Source organism: Dipteris shenzhenensis, chromosome 21, assembly GCF_047967505.1.
Source record: "Dipteris shenzhenensis isolate YYH24624 ecotype China chromosome 21, Dip_SZ_1.0, whole genome shotgun sequence".
NCBI classification, from domain to species: Eukaryota; Viridiplantae; Streptophyta; class Polypodiopsida; order Gleicheniales; family Dipteridaceae; genus Dipteris; species Dipteris shenzhenensis.
The window spans coordinates 7,308,125-7,323,632 of record NC_141616.1 but is presented as its reverse complement, the minus strand read 5'-3'; the positions used below and the strand labels follow the sequence as shown (position 1 = coordinate 7,323,632).

Below are 15,508 nucleotides of genomic sequence, written 5' to 3'. Positions count from 1 at the left end.
AAATCAGCCTTCCTTTGCTTGGAAACAATACCAAATGCAATAGCCATCCAACAACCAGTCCGGAAATGGCAAAAGCAGGCAGAAACTAGCCTTCCTCTACCCAGATTCGATAGGATTCAGGTCGTTTGAACTGGAAAACCCTGAATCCAGCAAAGAAAAGATGATTCAGCCATGGCACAGCCCAAAGGCAGCTCTAAAACAGGTCTCCCCACCTAGAAAAGGCCCCGAAATAAGCAGCAATTCATAGAAATCAGCCAGAAATCAGTTCGCCCCACTTTCTATAGTCTGCCTGCAACTAGGGAGGCAACATGATGGATTGCCTCTTCTCCGGGAGCCCAGAAGTTAGAGGAATTAGCCTGTAGAAGAATTCACAGCACTTCTGGGGCCCAGAAACAGAAAAACCAGCCTGTAGAGAAATTGCGCAACACTTCCTGGTCAACTTCTGGAAGCAGAAACAGCATCCAAACAAGTCGCCCTGCTTTCTAGAGGTCACCAACAGCAGCAGAAGACCAGAACTCAGCTAGAAAATAGGTCGCCCAGCCCTAGAAACCCTCCAGGCAAAATTGCAATGGATTTTCTCTCTCTTTTTGGCCTGATTTTGGCCTCCTGCATGCCAAACAGGTGCCTTGTGCTGTTTTTGGAGTCCCGTGTCAAAAATAGCAGATTTTAATTGCACCACTCTTTTTCCCCCTTTGTTGCACACACTGGTCCTAGGAATTAATTGCCTAGTAATTGGCTTGCACATTCACAATTTCCAAGGGCCCACTTGAAATTTTTATTCCCCAAGTCCCGCACACGTGGCCAGACTTCCGTGCCCCAGAGGCCTAAGGCAGTCACACGTAAATTACGGGAGTTGCAAATCAAAGTTACCATAAATTCACGTCCTCATGACATACCCCCCTCTTGAAAGAAGGCAAACGTCCACAATTGCCTGCAAACAAAAACAACAGAAAAAAGGAGGAGAAAATAGCAAAATTAAAAGCCAAATCTGAAAGGAATGCCGCCAAAAAATCAACCAATTTTGAAAGGATAGCCAACAGCAGGCCATCCAAATCTTAAAGGACAACCAACCATGCTGCCAGTAGATAAACCAACAATGTATACATACTTGTAGAGCCATGGATAACAAATACATATATCATTGCACGTTAGATGTATCATAACCAAGTGACTAGTACACCAATCATAGAGGTCCTGCGGCAGAAGTACTGTTAGCAACCAGTACCTCGGGTGAGACATATTGTAACACCAAGCGACCTCCAGATACTCAAGCGTGTCTGTACAGAGGGAGTGAAGGTGCTAACCCCCCCCCTTGAGCATCAAGCAATGCTCCAGATCTTGTCGCTCTGCTGAACCTGAATGAGTGCCAATTGGAAAGTCTCAAGGTAAAGCAGCAACACCTGAGAAGTATTTGCAAGTCCTCCTCCTCCATCCACTTCGCATGCAATGATGAATAATTCAAAAATATCACCAAGTAGTGTCGGGTAACTTTATTTTTTACCTTCCTTTCCTTATGTGCTAGAATCTACTCGGGTACCAGAATTTCGTCTAACTCTTCCACCTTTGGCTGCATCTCCCAAGGCAGATCCTCAGGCACATCACCCTGAAAAGGCTTGAGAAGACTCACATGGAAAGCATTGTGAATCCTTCAATGATTAGGCAAGTGTAACCGAAATGCTACATCATTAATCTTCTCAGCTACCTTAAAAGGTCCATAATACCTCATACTCAACTTAGGAAAAATCTGAGTACGACCCCGCGTACTTTTCAGCCTTGCCTTTTGAAAATGCTGCAAGACATAATCACCTTCTTTAACTTCACGACGGTGTTTGTCTGCTACCTTCTTTTGCTTACCTATGATAGTTGAAGTGCGTGCTTCACCTTTTGATAAGCCACATCCGCTCATCAGCCTCAAAGATTTTATCTTTTATCTACAAGATGGGTGGAATCTTACGGCTGCCTTCCACTATCTCAAATGAAGCTTTACTTGTAGAAGAATGTAAAATTTCTCCCACTGTGATTGGTGCTCCGAAACATAGCACGTAAGCAAATCAAAACTGTGGAATTAGCCTCCTCTGATTGTCCATTTTCCTGCGGATGAAAAGCAGAAGGGAACTGGAGACTAGTGCCCATATTATCAAAATGTCCCCGCCAGAACAAGCTGGTCATGCGAGGGTCTCTATTACTCATGATAGACTTAGGCATGCCATGATACTTAAAAATATTATGCATAAACAACTTTGCCATATGAGTTGCCCCAATCTTCTTCCGTACAAGAATGACATCCATATTCCATCAGTACCTGTAAGAGTCTGGGTAAATAAAAAAATGAAGTCCATGGCTATGCTTTCCCATGGTCCATCTGGAATGGGCAAAGGATGTAACAATCCAGGAGTCTTCTGACTATCGTACTTCACATTCTGACAGGTCATGCATGTACGAACATATTCTTCAACATCACGACGCAGCGTAGGCTATTTAAAAAAGATGCTCCACTACCTTAATTGTAGCATCAATACCACAATGTCCTGCATACGGTGGATCATGACCTTCTGTCTCAACTGCTTGGTGACACACAGCCTGCCATGCATCATTGTATAACCATCCTTAAGTACATAATGCTCATGTCTCTACCCATTAACAAGCTGATCATAAATTCCAGTGAATTGCTCATCATTTGAGTACTAATCCTTCATGGCATCAAGCTCATTGTGATAGGCAATTGTCATAGCTGAAACTTGTGGCTTTCGAGACAAGGCATCTGCAACCACATTCTTCTTGCCTTCAACATGTACAATCTGAAAATGAAACATAGACAAGAAGTTTGCCCACCTCATGTGCTTCTCGGACAGCTTGGATTGCGCCAAAAAGTAACGCAAAGACTGATGATCCGTCTGTACTATAAAATCAGCTCCCAGAAGATAATGTTCCCAAGTGGACAAGGCACGAAGTACGACCAACATCTCCTTCTCTTAAAGCTGCAAATGCTTTTCAGCTGGCTGTAATATGCTGCTCTCATAGACTACAGGGTGCTCATCCTGCGTTAGAACAGCTCCAATACCATTCTTACCACAAGCATCCATGTGCACATGAAAAGATTTCTGCAAATCAGGAAAATCAGCACAGGCTCTGTTATAAGCTTTTGTTTTAGCAGTAGTAGTAAAATATCACTCTTCCAAAATTGTGTCTGCTCGACGCTGCTGCTCCTGCGAGCCCTTCTCCCCTCGCCATCGCATCTACCTCCCTACCTCCCTATCCACCTCGCCTCGCCCGTCGCCTCGCCCGCCTTGGCCATCGTCTCCACCTCGCCTCGCCCGTCACCTTGCCACGCCATCGCCATCGCCTCCGCCCCCTGCCTCGCTATCGTCATCGCCCTCGCCTCAGCCTTCGCCTCCGCCCTCCGCCCGTCGCCTCGCCTAGCCATCGCCTCCTCTCCCGCCTCGCCTCGCCTCGCCTCGCCTCGCCTCCTCCTCCGCCTCGCCTCGCCTCGCCTCGCCACAACCTCGCCTCGCCTCCTCTTCGCCTCGTTTCGCCTCGCCACTGCTCGTCGCCTCGCCTCGCCGCTCCTCATCCGCCCCCAGGCTCCACCCCTCGTCTAGCTCTCCCTTTTTGGTGGCAGCCTCTTCCTCATTGGAGCTCTCGCAGTTTGTCTTGGCGGTATGGCGGCCCCCTGCCCGGAACCGGAGGCCCAGCCGGACCCCCCCCTCTCCAGAAGCCTACCGCGTGATTCACTCTCCCTCCAGGCCAGCCATCAGGGATTGGCTACAATCCACCCTTATGCTAGAGGATAGCCACATCGAGGAGGTGGCCCTTATGGGAAGGGGCATCTTCTGGCTTAAACTCTCCACTGCGAAAGCTGCGAGCAACCTGATTGCTGGTTCCCCCACATCTGTGGATGGAAAGATCATCATGATAGTCCCTTGGTACCGAGGATTCAGCGCAGCAGACTTTGATGCTCATTTCCGCATACCTCGCCACCCAGTGACGCTAGTATTTCCTGGCCTTGCTGCTGAGTTTGCGGCCGATAGTCAGGGACCTGGGTTCCCACTTTGGCTGGGTGATGCATGACACTTTTGTCGACGCGGTTGCTGCGGCAGGAGCTCCCAGAATCCGTGTGGCTATGGCAGATCCTGCGTCCCTCCCTGCAGAGATCGAGACTGTGACAGATGTTGGCAGCATTACTTAGAGCATGGTAGTCACAGGACAGCCAGGCCAGTGCCTGCGTTGTCATGGCTTTGGGCACCTGGCTGTTGCTTGCCTGCGCTTCTCCAGCCCATCTCGGCCCCCCCCGGGCCCCCCCCCCGGCAGCCCCCTCCCCCTCCCTCCAGGCAGCCACGCCAGGCAGAGCAGAGGCAGCCGGAGTCCGGTCCAGAGGTGGTTGGTGGCTGGACCGAGATCAAAAGGAAAAGAGGAAAGAATAAGAAGACTTCTGACAAAGGCAAGGAGGCAGAGGTTACCCAGCCTGCAGCAGTGCCTCAGAGACTTGACAGGCAGCCGCCCCAGGGTCTAGGGAGAGCTTCTTCTTCGTCTGTATCCCGCCCCCCGCAGCTTCAGGTCCCCCTCTCTCCCGATCCCCAGCTCCCCCCCACCCAGCCCCAGCCCCTACCCCAGACGCAGTTCCCTTCTTTCGACCCTCAGTCTCAACCCCCGCCTCTTCCTCTTCAGCCCCCGCCTCTTCCTCCTCAGCCCCAGCCCCAGCCCCAGCCCCCTCCCCGCCCCTCTCAGCTCTCCCGCAGTGTCTGCTTCACTGGTGGTTTCTCAGTCGCGTGCAGCCCCTACTCTCCCACCTCCGGCCCCCCTGCTAGTCACTTCAGTGGAGTGAGAGTCTCCTACCCCGCAGCCTCCTCCCCCTTCCTCACCCCAGGCAGGGCACCCCGAGTCAGCACCACCCCAGGAGCAGCCTTCCTTATCTGCTAGCCCGGCCCCCTCAGTTGTAGATTCTGGCAGGCCTCAGCTCCAGGAGAGAGAGCTCCCTCGCGACTTCTACAGGTCCGGTCCCTGGGATTACTTGGATGTGGCCGACCTCGGGACCTTCCCATCTTGCCTCGACATCAGTATCTTCCTACTCCGTAAAGGGGCGGATGGGAAGATCGCAGCCTTGGCCCCGACGGATGGACCCAGCTTTGCCTTCACCTTTCGCAGCGACGACACCGAGATCTGGACAGACGACTCGGTCTGGGAGGCTCTCAGAGAGCAGACACACGCTCAGATTTGCTCCTGGATAGGCCCGACGGGTGGACAGCTTCTCGAGACCCAGTGGTCCGAGGGTGACGTGCGCCTGCGGTGGCGATGCGTCGCCAAGCGTTTCAGATTGATTGTGATCCTCAGGCCCCCTCTGCCTTGGCCCCTCCCACAGGATGTCAGAGTCTGGACAGCACAGAAACTTCGCGCCTTCTACGGGATGACCACCTCAAAGATCTCGAGCTGGCTCGAGAAAGCGTTTGTCCATGGCACCAAAGGCCTCACGCCTTTGCTAAAAGTTTTGAAGAACGGGCAGGATGACCCCGCCTCCCCCTCCAAACCCTCACAGAAGCGTCAGCGCCTTCATTCCGAACTACCAGCCTCTTCATCGACCTCGGCCATGAGCAGACAGTTGTTCGCAGCCTACCAGTCCTCACCATGAGCTTACACTTTGTTTCCTGGAATGTGAACGGGTTTCATTCTTCTGGCACCCGTGGTCCTAGGAAGCTTATCTTGAGACAGGAACTTCAACTAGTAGTGATTGGTCGCTTGGATATGCTCCTGCTCCATGAGCATAAGCTTTCAGTGGCTCATACCCGTAGTTGCGGGAAGATCCTCCCTGGACGCTCTCACACTTACTGGGAGCCCTCGATCGGTGCACAGGGGAGGAGTGGCGGTGTCTGCACGTCCGTCTGCGAGTCGATTGCCCAGGGAGTTTTTGGCCATGGTACGTTGATCCCAGGCCGTGCGCTGTGGGTTGGCCTAGAGTTGGAGGGCTCCAAAATAGGAGTCCTCAACATTTATGCACCCACAGACCTCCGACGCAGAGCCACCTTCTGGAGGACACTTACAGAGCTTCTCCTAGACATGGATTCGTGGATTGTTGGAGGTGACTTCAACAATCTTGAGACCTTGGAGGACCAGCAGGGCAGAGGTCCAGAGTTTACAGGTATAGCTCAGGCAGAGCAGTCCGCTTGGGACTCCTTTCTCTTTGCGACAGGAGGGAGGGACAGCTGGAGAGACCCGTCCTTCCGCCGATGGCACGGGAGCTTGGACTTCTCGTGGGGCTTCCGCAGGGAAGGGGGCAGACTCCTGGAGAGATTGGACAGATTTTATGTCAATGATTGGGCCATCAGCAGAGGTGGTCAGGTGGGTGTAGTGCCAGGGACGACGCTCTCCGACCACGCGCCAGTGCTCTTGACACTAGACTCGGCAGCTCAGTCCCTTCCCCCCCGTTCATGCAAGGATTCCTGATTCCATCTTCTCTAGGGAGGAGGTGCGCAGTAGTATCGGTAGCCTTTGGGACAGAGATTGGGGCGAGTGCGTGGATCTGGCAGAGTCGGTGGCGCAGGCTCTGCAGGAGTCCAGTCAGATTTGCCAGCTAGCAGCCCTTCAGGCTCGTCAAGAGTGGTGGGGCAGAGAGAGAGCTCTTCGTAGGGACCTCGCCTCCATTCAGCGGCTCCATCAGGCAGCTCCGGGTTCGGAGGAGCTTCGGATCCAGGCCCTTCGAGCCAGAGCCCTTCTTGAGGAGACCCTCTAGTGTCGCTCGGAGTTTTCTTATCACGCCTCCCTCTCCTACTAGGCTAGGAAGGGGGACCGGATGAGCAGAGAGTTCTTCAGGACTCATGGCCAGAGGGCGGCAGGTGACCAGATTCGGAGTCTTAGGACAGCGGAGGGCCACATCATTACCGACCAGGAGGAGGTCATGGGGTTGGCTACCGACTTCTACAGGACTCTTTTCCAACAGGAGCAGCTTGCCCCCCGCACCAGACGTTCCCGCGAGGAGGTGTGGAGGCACATTCCGGCCCTTGTTCAGCCCAGCATGCAGACGACGGTGATGGCACCGTTTACCACTGTCGAGATGCAGGAGGCCTTGATGGCCATCGATGGGCAGAAATGCCCTGGTGAGGATGGGCTCTCTAGAGCTTTCTTCACTTCATTCTGGGATCAGATCCATCAGCCCCTCCTTGCAGCCCTCCAGCAGATTTTCAGCAGCGGACATATGCCAGAGAGCCTCTCCTCGGGATTGATCTGCCTCATCCCGAAGGAGGGAGATCGGCAGGAGATCCGTCAGTGGCGCCCGATCACTCTCCTCACCACTGCCTATAAAATCCTTGCCAAAATGATCAGCGCCAAAGTTCGGCCACTACTTCCTGACCTCATTCATGACACTCAGACAGGCTTTGTCCAGGATCGCAGTATCCTGGATAATGTCTTCACCTTCTCAGAGGCGACGGAGAGGGCTCAGCACAGCGGGTTTCACTTAGCCATCCTACTTCTCGACTTTGAGAAGGCTTACGATCGAGTGGACTGGTCTTTCCTGGAGGGTACTTTGGAGAGACTTGGATTCCCAGTGGGATGGATTCAGGGTATCTCAGCGTTATACAGGTCAGCTTCCAGCAGGGTCATCATCGACGGCAGGATGGGAGAGCGATTTCGATTGGAGAGATCAGTGCGTCAGGGTTGCCCACTTGCTCCTTACATGTTCCTCTTCTTCGCCGAGGCGCTGACGCACTATCTTCGTGCGAGGTCGACAGGGATTCGGGGTGTTCGCCTTCCCATCAGGGAGGACACTAAGCTCCTGGACTCGGAGTATGCAGATGACACGGCGCTGTATGTTCAGGATGATGAGAGGACGCTGGAGAGGGTGAGGCTGGCCTTAGAGGTCTTCTGTTCGGCAGCTGGTGCGAAAATCAACTGGAACAAATCAGTTGGTTTTCTCACAGACCCTAGGGCCTGCTCACAGTGGGGGAGGTTTTTGGGTTTCAGATGGATCCCGCAGGGGCAGACTACTAGATATCTCGGTTTTCAGGTCGGCCTGGACATCACGCCAGCTGAGCAGTTTCTCCTAGTGCTAGATTCCATACGACGGAAGCTGACTTTTTGGAGCACTGCTAAGCTCTCTCTTGTAGGTCGTGCTCTTGTGGTCAATCAGGTTCTCCTGGCCACGGCCTAGTATGTGGCCTCTTGTTGGTGCTTCTCGAGATCTTGCGTGGCACAGCTCAGGAGGATGGTTCGGAATTTCCTGTGGTTTGGAGAGGATGGTCTCAGAGATACAAGAGCCAGGGTAGCCTGGCAGACAGTCATTCTTCCGCAGGCTGAGGGTGGCTTGGGGGTCATTGATCCAGAGCTCCAAAGTCAGGCCCTGCTGGGCAAGTTAGTTATCCGCGGTTTGACCCGGGGGGGGCAAACTTGGAAGATGTTACTTCAGCAGGGGATCAGTTCTTGCACCCCGCGCCGAGGAGGAGAGTGGCTACCGTCCCTCAGGTGGATCTTCACCTCTACACCGCTTACCCGCCCCCGTTCCCTGCTCATTCGTAGCATGCTCACGGTTTGGAGGCGACTCCGTCTCAGTCTCATCCAGTCGCCTCCTAGCAGTCAGGAGGAGATCGACCGCCAGCCGCTCATCTGGAACGGTCAGGTCAGAGATGCCTCGGGCCTTTAGCTGGGGGAGAGGTCGCATATCTCGTGGGATGGCTGGATGCGGGGGCCCGCCCGGTCCCTTCGAGTTTGGAGGGACACTTACAGACACTTGGAGATTGCTGCTCTAGCAGCCGCAGCCGGGGGTGTCCGTGAAGCTCAGGCGAGGCGTATAGAGATAGATGGAGCGATTCCTGCCGGATGGTTGGTTCCACCAGAGATTCAGACCCTCATGCCTGGTGATGCCTGTTGGCTTGGACAGTTCACCCCTCGTGGCATCCCACTGGTTGTTGCAGGCCGGCTGGACGACACCTCTGTCTCCTTCGCCGTTTTGGGGGACGGCCGACTCAGGATAGAGGGTGCGCTCATCGATCCCCTTCTCTCGTGGCAGAGGGTTCGTGTCGTTGGCCTCGTGGGGAAGGTTTGGCGGATCGATCCTAGAGTAGAGCAGGATCAGCTGCAGTTGTGGCGTCTCTGGCTCTGGGAGGGGCGGGCCCTTTCAAAGCTTGACTGGGACCCAGGAGAGTGGAGATGGCCAGAGGTTGTGGCAGACCAGGGGCCGACCCCTTTCTTCGCTTACAGCACGAAACTGGGTAGGAGCGTTCTCGGGAGGATGCAGAGCAGACCGCCCACCCAGCGGCCCAGTTGGTATGCTCAGGGTATTTCCAGGTTATTTCTAAAGGCCTTCTAGAAGGCCTCGTGGGAGAGCTGGCGGCCGCAAAAGATTTCCTACTTCCTTTGGCTACTTGCCCACAAGGGACTTCCAGTGGGGAGCTGGTTGCGGCAGATTGGTCAGGAAGGACTCTGTCAGATTTGTCTTGAGGACGAGGAGTCACCAAAGCACTGCCTTTGGAGTTGCACTCGCGCCCAGGACGTGTGGAGGTGGGCCTTCGGGATCCTTTCTCGTGTAGCACCAGAGTTAGGTTTGATCACTTGGGGCGCGTTCTGCTGGTGCAGCACCACACCTGGCTATCACCAGTCGTTCGAGGCAGGCCCGCAGGACCCTATGTTCCTCATCACACAGGGGACTTGGGGGCCGCTTGAGGGCATCCCGCAGCACTTGGCAGAGGTGGACACAGGATCTCAGGTGAGGCAGCCAGTCTGGGAGATTATTAGCAGCATCGTCGGATGGCACACTTGGACCTCGCGCCGCGCGCAGATCCTCGGAGGTACCTCTCTTTCGACTGCCCAGGTCATGGCCGACATCTGGAGTGAGATTATCCACACGCTCAGAGGCCAGTGGGACCAGATCCAGGGGGATTCCCGGGCTGGCCGGGAGAAGCGGAGACGTTTCCTCCGAGATTGGGATACGTAGGGCCTCTTCTTCGAGCATACATCGCAGGGCCTTCAGTGGCGCTACTCACCGCCTCTCTGGCTGTTTATTCACACCCGCCTGATCCCTCCGTGAGAGAGAGCTTTTTGTTTCCTCTTAGGGCTGCGTCCGATTTGTGAACGCAGCCCCGTCAGCTGCAAAACTGACCCCATGTATTCTTGTTTTTTCGAAGTAATATAATCAGCACTGTTTTTTCGGCAAAAAAAAAAAAAAAAGCTTTTGTTTTAGCTCCTCAAAAGAGTCATTTACCTCCTAGACTGCAATATGCTGTAATATGCTGCTCTCATAGACTACAAGGTGCTCATCCTACGTTAGAACAGCTCCAATACCATTCTTACCACAAGCATCCATGTGCACATGAAAAGATTTCTGCAAATCAGGAAAATCAGCACCGGATCTGTTATAAGCTTCTGTTTCAGCTCCTCAAAAGATCATTTACCTCCTTTGTCCACCGAAACTCTCTTCCTTTCTTTGACAGTGCATGCATAGGAGCTGCAATATCTGCAAAATGACGGATAAAGCGGCGGTAGTATGAACACAAGCCCAAGAAACTGCGAACTTCATGCAAGTTATTCAGTTGTGGCAAACTCTTTATTGCTTCCACTTTAGCTGGATCCATCCGCACCCCATCCTTGGAAACAATATGCCCCACAAAATGAATTTCAGCCATGAAAAACTCACTCTTCTTGGGGTTAATAAACATCCTGTGTTTCCTCAGCTTTGCAAACACAATTGCTAGATGCTCCCGATGCTCTTCTTCATCTTTCGAAAACACAATTATGTCATCAAAGAACATATCGACAAAGGCTTTGTGATTTCGAAAGATCCTGTCCATCATGCGATTGAATGTCGGAGGAGCATTAGTGAGTCCGAAAGGCATGACCAAGAACTCATACAACTTAAAAGATGTCCTAAATGCTCATGTGAATGATGTTAGCCACGCGTGATGCTTTGCCTTTCTTATCTTTTGCTCCTAAAGAAGCATCTTCACTTGCGAAATGATGGGTTTTATTTGGAATTTTGCTAAGGTTGTTTGGATAATCAACCCATTTGTGTCTCAGCTACAAATGGTGCAAAGTCCTTTTGATGAGATTCATTTTTCTTTGACGTTCCTATAGCTGCAGCCTCCCTCTTGCTGGCTGAAGTCAATTTTGGAGTTTTCTTCGCGACAATTCTCCTCCCCTTGGTGCTCTCTGTTGCTGGCATGCTTCCTGGACCTGGACGCCTCCATTCTGGGCCATTTCCGGAGGTTTTCTTGACTTTCTTCGTGACAAAAATCCATCTTTTTTGCTTTTGAGGCCATATTCTTGGACGCCTCACTTCTAGCTTCTGTCTGGTGCAAGGCGCACTGAGAACTGAGGTGCTGGTGGGCTGGAATCCTCTTTCTGGTGGACGCAATCATGGTGGATCTGTTTCAGCTTGCTGGACCCTCATTTTCTTGATCTTTTCTGGTGTGGAAGTCAGTCATAGGAAGCTCCCTCCTACCAGAGTCTACTGTCTGTCGTTCAACCAACTTGTGGGGCTGTTTCGGGCTGAAACAGTTCCTTGTGTTGGCCGGATTCTTATCTTCTCTCTTTGCTCTATGCTACTGTCTTTCTTGCTGAGATTCTGCAAGGCTGCCATTGCCCCGGAAGAGGATTGGGGCACTGGTTCTTGGGGGTGCATTGGCAAGCCTTGGGCTCAGTAATGGCTTTGATATATGTGAATGCATTGCTTGGCATGCTGTCAGGTTGTTCTACTTGTGTTATGCATGGCTATTGAAGGGAACCAAGAGAATAGCACTGGGAGTTGATCACTGGCACAGCCACGGGTTGGCATTGTATTGGGTTGCACCTGCGGGTGAGCTCTTGAAGGGAGTCCCTTGTATTTGAGCTAACCAGTAATTAAATAAATACTGCAAGGGGCGCCAAGTGTTGGGGCCAACAGGTGTCACTTTCATGCTTTTGAGTAGGGGCATTCTAGCCTCCCTTGTTTTAAATAGTTCAGTAATGCTATGCTGTGAAGTTACATGCTCTAAGTTTTGCTTGTGGGCAATGGCAATGGTTCAAGTTGGCTGTATTTCAGTTTTGTGAGATAATAGTGTCAGTTACACCACCCTTTGTCAGTCAAAGGCTGGTTACAACTTCATGCTCATCTGATGTTTTTGAGCAAGTGAATCTCTTGGTAGGATTTTCCTTGAGTCTATTGGTTTCGACCAATGGTGATTTGTTTCTAGCAAGTTGACTGCTTCTGAGTTTTTATGAGCTCAGGATCGAGCTCTTTGAGGAAGGGAGTATGTCATGTACACGCTAGGGACAGGCATGTGGATGACAGGCTAGAGTGTTATCCATGGGAACATGGGTAAGTAAGATTGTTTTTTCACTTTTTTTGGCGCTTGTGTGCTTTTCTTGTATTTTCTTGGCGAGCACTCTTCCCTGAGGCTATAAAGGGAAGGACACGGCCATAGTTGCACACACTGGCCAGTGAGGACCAGAGCTAGGAGCTACCAGCGCAGCTGTTCACCAGGCGGTATGGGATGCCAAGGGTGAGGTTTGGCTTGCAGGGCTGGCAGTTTCCATTAGGCTCTCTAGCCTGGGCTTGATGGGGCTGATCGAGTTTGGATCAGCATGGTTGGGTGGCGAGTTTGCCTGCACACGATTCTGGTGTTGTAGACGATGGTTCCGATAGGGTTAGATCCTGTGAGGGCATGACATTAGACCATCCAACTACAATCATCAATAAAAGTCAGAAAGTAGCGAGAACCTGCAAATGAGTTAGATGACTGGGCCCCATATATTGGAGTGTACCAACTCTAGTGGAGCCTTGCCCCTCGATCTAGCCTCCTTCGGGAATGGCTCCTGGTGTTGCTTGCCCTCCAAGCAAGCCTTGCAAACTCCATTCACCGTGCTATTGGTGGAGGTTCATCTGCCATCTTTCTTTTCTGCATCTCTGACAAGGTCCCATAATTGATGTGACCAAATCTCACATTCCACAGCCTGTAGCATCCTTTGCCACCATGAACCGATAGTGCATTGATCCTCTACAACCCATTTTCTTCAACTCCTTGAGCCATGATCGCTATTTCATCTTTTGATCCAACCAAGACTTCCTGGTCATCAAACTCTATGTTCATCGTGTTTCTTGTCATCTGACTCACAGATAGTAAGTTCTTACAAAGATCAGGAACAAAGAGGCATATTTCTTCTATTCTTGTTATTCTTTGCTTGCCTACAGTGAGATCCCCTCCCTTCAATCACTTCTTCTGGTAGGATCCTCCTTCAAGGGTATTTTGCTGGCCTATAACAGCTTCAGTGCACTTTGTACAGAATCTAGGGGTTTAATGTTCTCTGGTAGAGGATATATCAGTACAAGTATCACTAGTAAGAAAACTGTAACATGTTCTTTTATGCTGCATATTGTCAATTTTCAACCACAACTATTCTAGAATCATAATTGTTAGAAAACTGTCCGTGGATCAATCTTTGTGGCCATATATATTAGGACCGGCAGTTGATAATTTTTCTTCATGAATGAATGTCCGTTTTACCTCCTGAGTTTCTGATTATCTTCATACTTGTAAGGGGCTAACCCTTAGAAATTTGAAGAGAAATGCAGTGGCTAAACAAAATTGTAAGTTGCAGGAAAAAAAATATTTTCAAGCTCGCACAAGGAGAATATATTGCTCCAGAGAAGATTGAAAATGTGTATGTGAGGAGCAAGTTCATTTCACAGTGCTTTATATATGGTGAGGGATCCATTTTCTGATAATTGTTGCTAAGACTGAGATGATGAAGGCTTATTGGATCTTATATTGGCAGTGGGTAAACGTTTCAGGTGATAGCTTTAATTCGAGTCTGGTGGCTGTTGTTGCTGTTGACCCTGAGGAGGTCGTAAAATGGGCTAAATCAAGGGGCATGCAGGTCTCTCTACTGTTGCTCTATATTAGTTTGTTTTATTTCAGATAAGGGATGAGTTCTGAGGTGTAAAGCTTGGACTGCAAGTGTGCCTTGGCATCCTATTTATGTCAATTATTGCTAAGTTTGGTAAATCTATGGAGTCATGACTAATAGACTTCCCCGTTATTTCAGAATTCCAATGATGTCCAGAGGTTGTGCAACGACCCTGAACTGAGAGCTGCTGTCCTTGCTGACATGAATGCTATAGGATATGAAGCCAAGGTAAAGTTTGAATCTCGTCATTCAATTGCATAGGTGGTGGCATTTTTAGTCTGATAGAGGTGTTAACATATGCTTTTGTGTTTTGATGTTCGCAGCTGAGAGGATTTGAATTCGCCAAAGCTGTCACACTTTCCCCAGAGCTTTTTACATTGGAAAATGGACTTCTCACCCCGACCTTCAAGGTATGATTTTGTTGAGTGGTAATGAGCATAGTCAGCATCTTACAGGGTGTTTACATTCTAGGTTTGTGTGGTACAGAATGTTGACAAAGAGCGTGTTTCTAGTTTAAAAAAATAAACCTCAAGACTGATTTCTTGGTTCATTTTTTGTGCGGTGCTCTAGATAAAAAGGCCTCAAGCAAGAGCACATTTTGCCAAGGTAATTGAAGAGATGTATAGGGAGCTGGCTGCAAGGGAACATCTCAACAAAGCATTGTAAACAATGTTTGTATAAGTATCATCCACATCGGTTCCCTCCACTTGCTTGTTAAAAAACGAAAAATCACTAACTTGATGTTCTTCCCTGTGTATCTGGAAATTATGACACTTGGAAGAGTATACAAAAGTTCATGGTTCATGAAATACCTATCCTCTTTCATGTTCTGGGAGGGATTGTTTCACCATTGAGTGATCATTTGTTGTGACAAAGTTATTTCCCCCCCCCCCCCAATTATTTCAAGATTTTAATCTCCAACGTGAGTCCATAATCTGATGGTGAAAAATGGGAGTTCGATTTTGTGAGTGGACTGCTTCAAAACCTCATGCTGATTTCCATACATGTTAGGTATTTTATACTAGATGAATATGCTCATTTAAACTTCTCATTATTGTGAATTGCATAGATAAAGTCTAGTGAAAATAAAGATGTAAAAACCATGTTTCCTAAAGAAACACTACTTTTATGATATCTTAAAAAGCAAGCTCGGATGAGATCTACTCAGAGGTTTTTGCTCGTATGAATGACGCACGTATAAATGACGCATTCGTTTGAATAGATTATAATTCCATCTTGCAATTCGTCAAGCATATGTTAATTTAGATGTTTTGCAAATCTAGAATTCGACGGAATGTTAACAAAACTACTCGCTATCTCATCCAAAATTATATTGTTATCCTTTTTCTATGGGATAGTTGCCCTATAGACAATTGATGACTCACCCTTTATTTCTTCTTTTTTTTAAAAGAAAGGTGGTTATCGGGAGAGAGCATGGTGGATGTTTATCTCGAATATTTTTGTTGTAGAATGTTTCAAGGCTGAATAATATAGGCATCATGTGATATTTTTGCTATGTTTGTACCTTAGAAGCCGATGCATTTATAGCCATGGTCTAGTGAATGTACAACATAATGTAGCTTGTAGGCATTAGTTTGCATGTCATCCCGTCCTTATATTTTTGCAATAGTGTTTTGATATCCTT

General features: G+C 49.8%; 1 protein-coding gene across 1 annotated transcript in view; it reads left to right on the top strand.

The window, feature by feature from the left end:
- The window catches only part of LOC147888437 (long chain acyl-CoA synthetase 6, peroxisomal-like), a 100,474-nt gene extending 85,619 nt beyond the window's left edge, over nt 1–14,855 (top strand). The window contains exons 20-24 of the mRNA XM_087393041.1: nt 13,555–13,658; nt 13,748–13,833; nt 14,002–14,091; nt 14,187–14,273; nt 14,434–14,855. Of these exons, the coding sequence (XP_087249167.1) occupies nt 13,555–13,658; nt 13,748–13,833; nt 14,002–14,091; nt 14,187–14,273; nt 14,434–14,529 (463 nt within the window). The 3' untranslated portion in view covers nt 14,530–14,855. The remainder of the gene's footprint in view (nt 1–13,554; nt 13,659–13,747; nt 13,834–14,001; nt 14,092–14,186; nt 14,274–14,433) is intronic.
- The last annotated feature ends 653 nt before the right edge of the window (nt 14,856–15,508 follow it).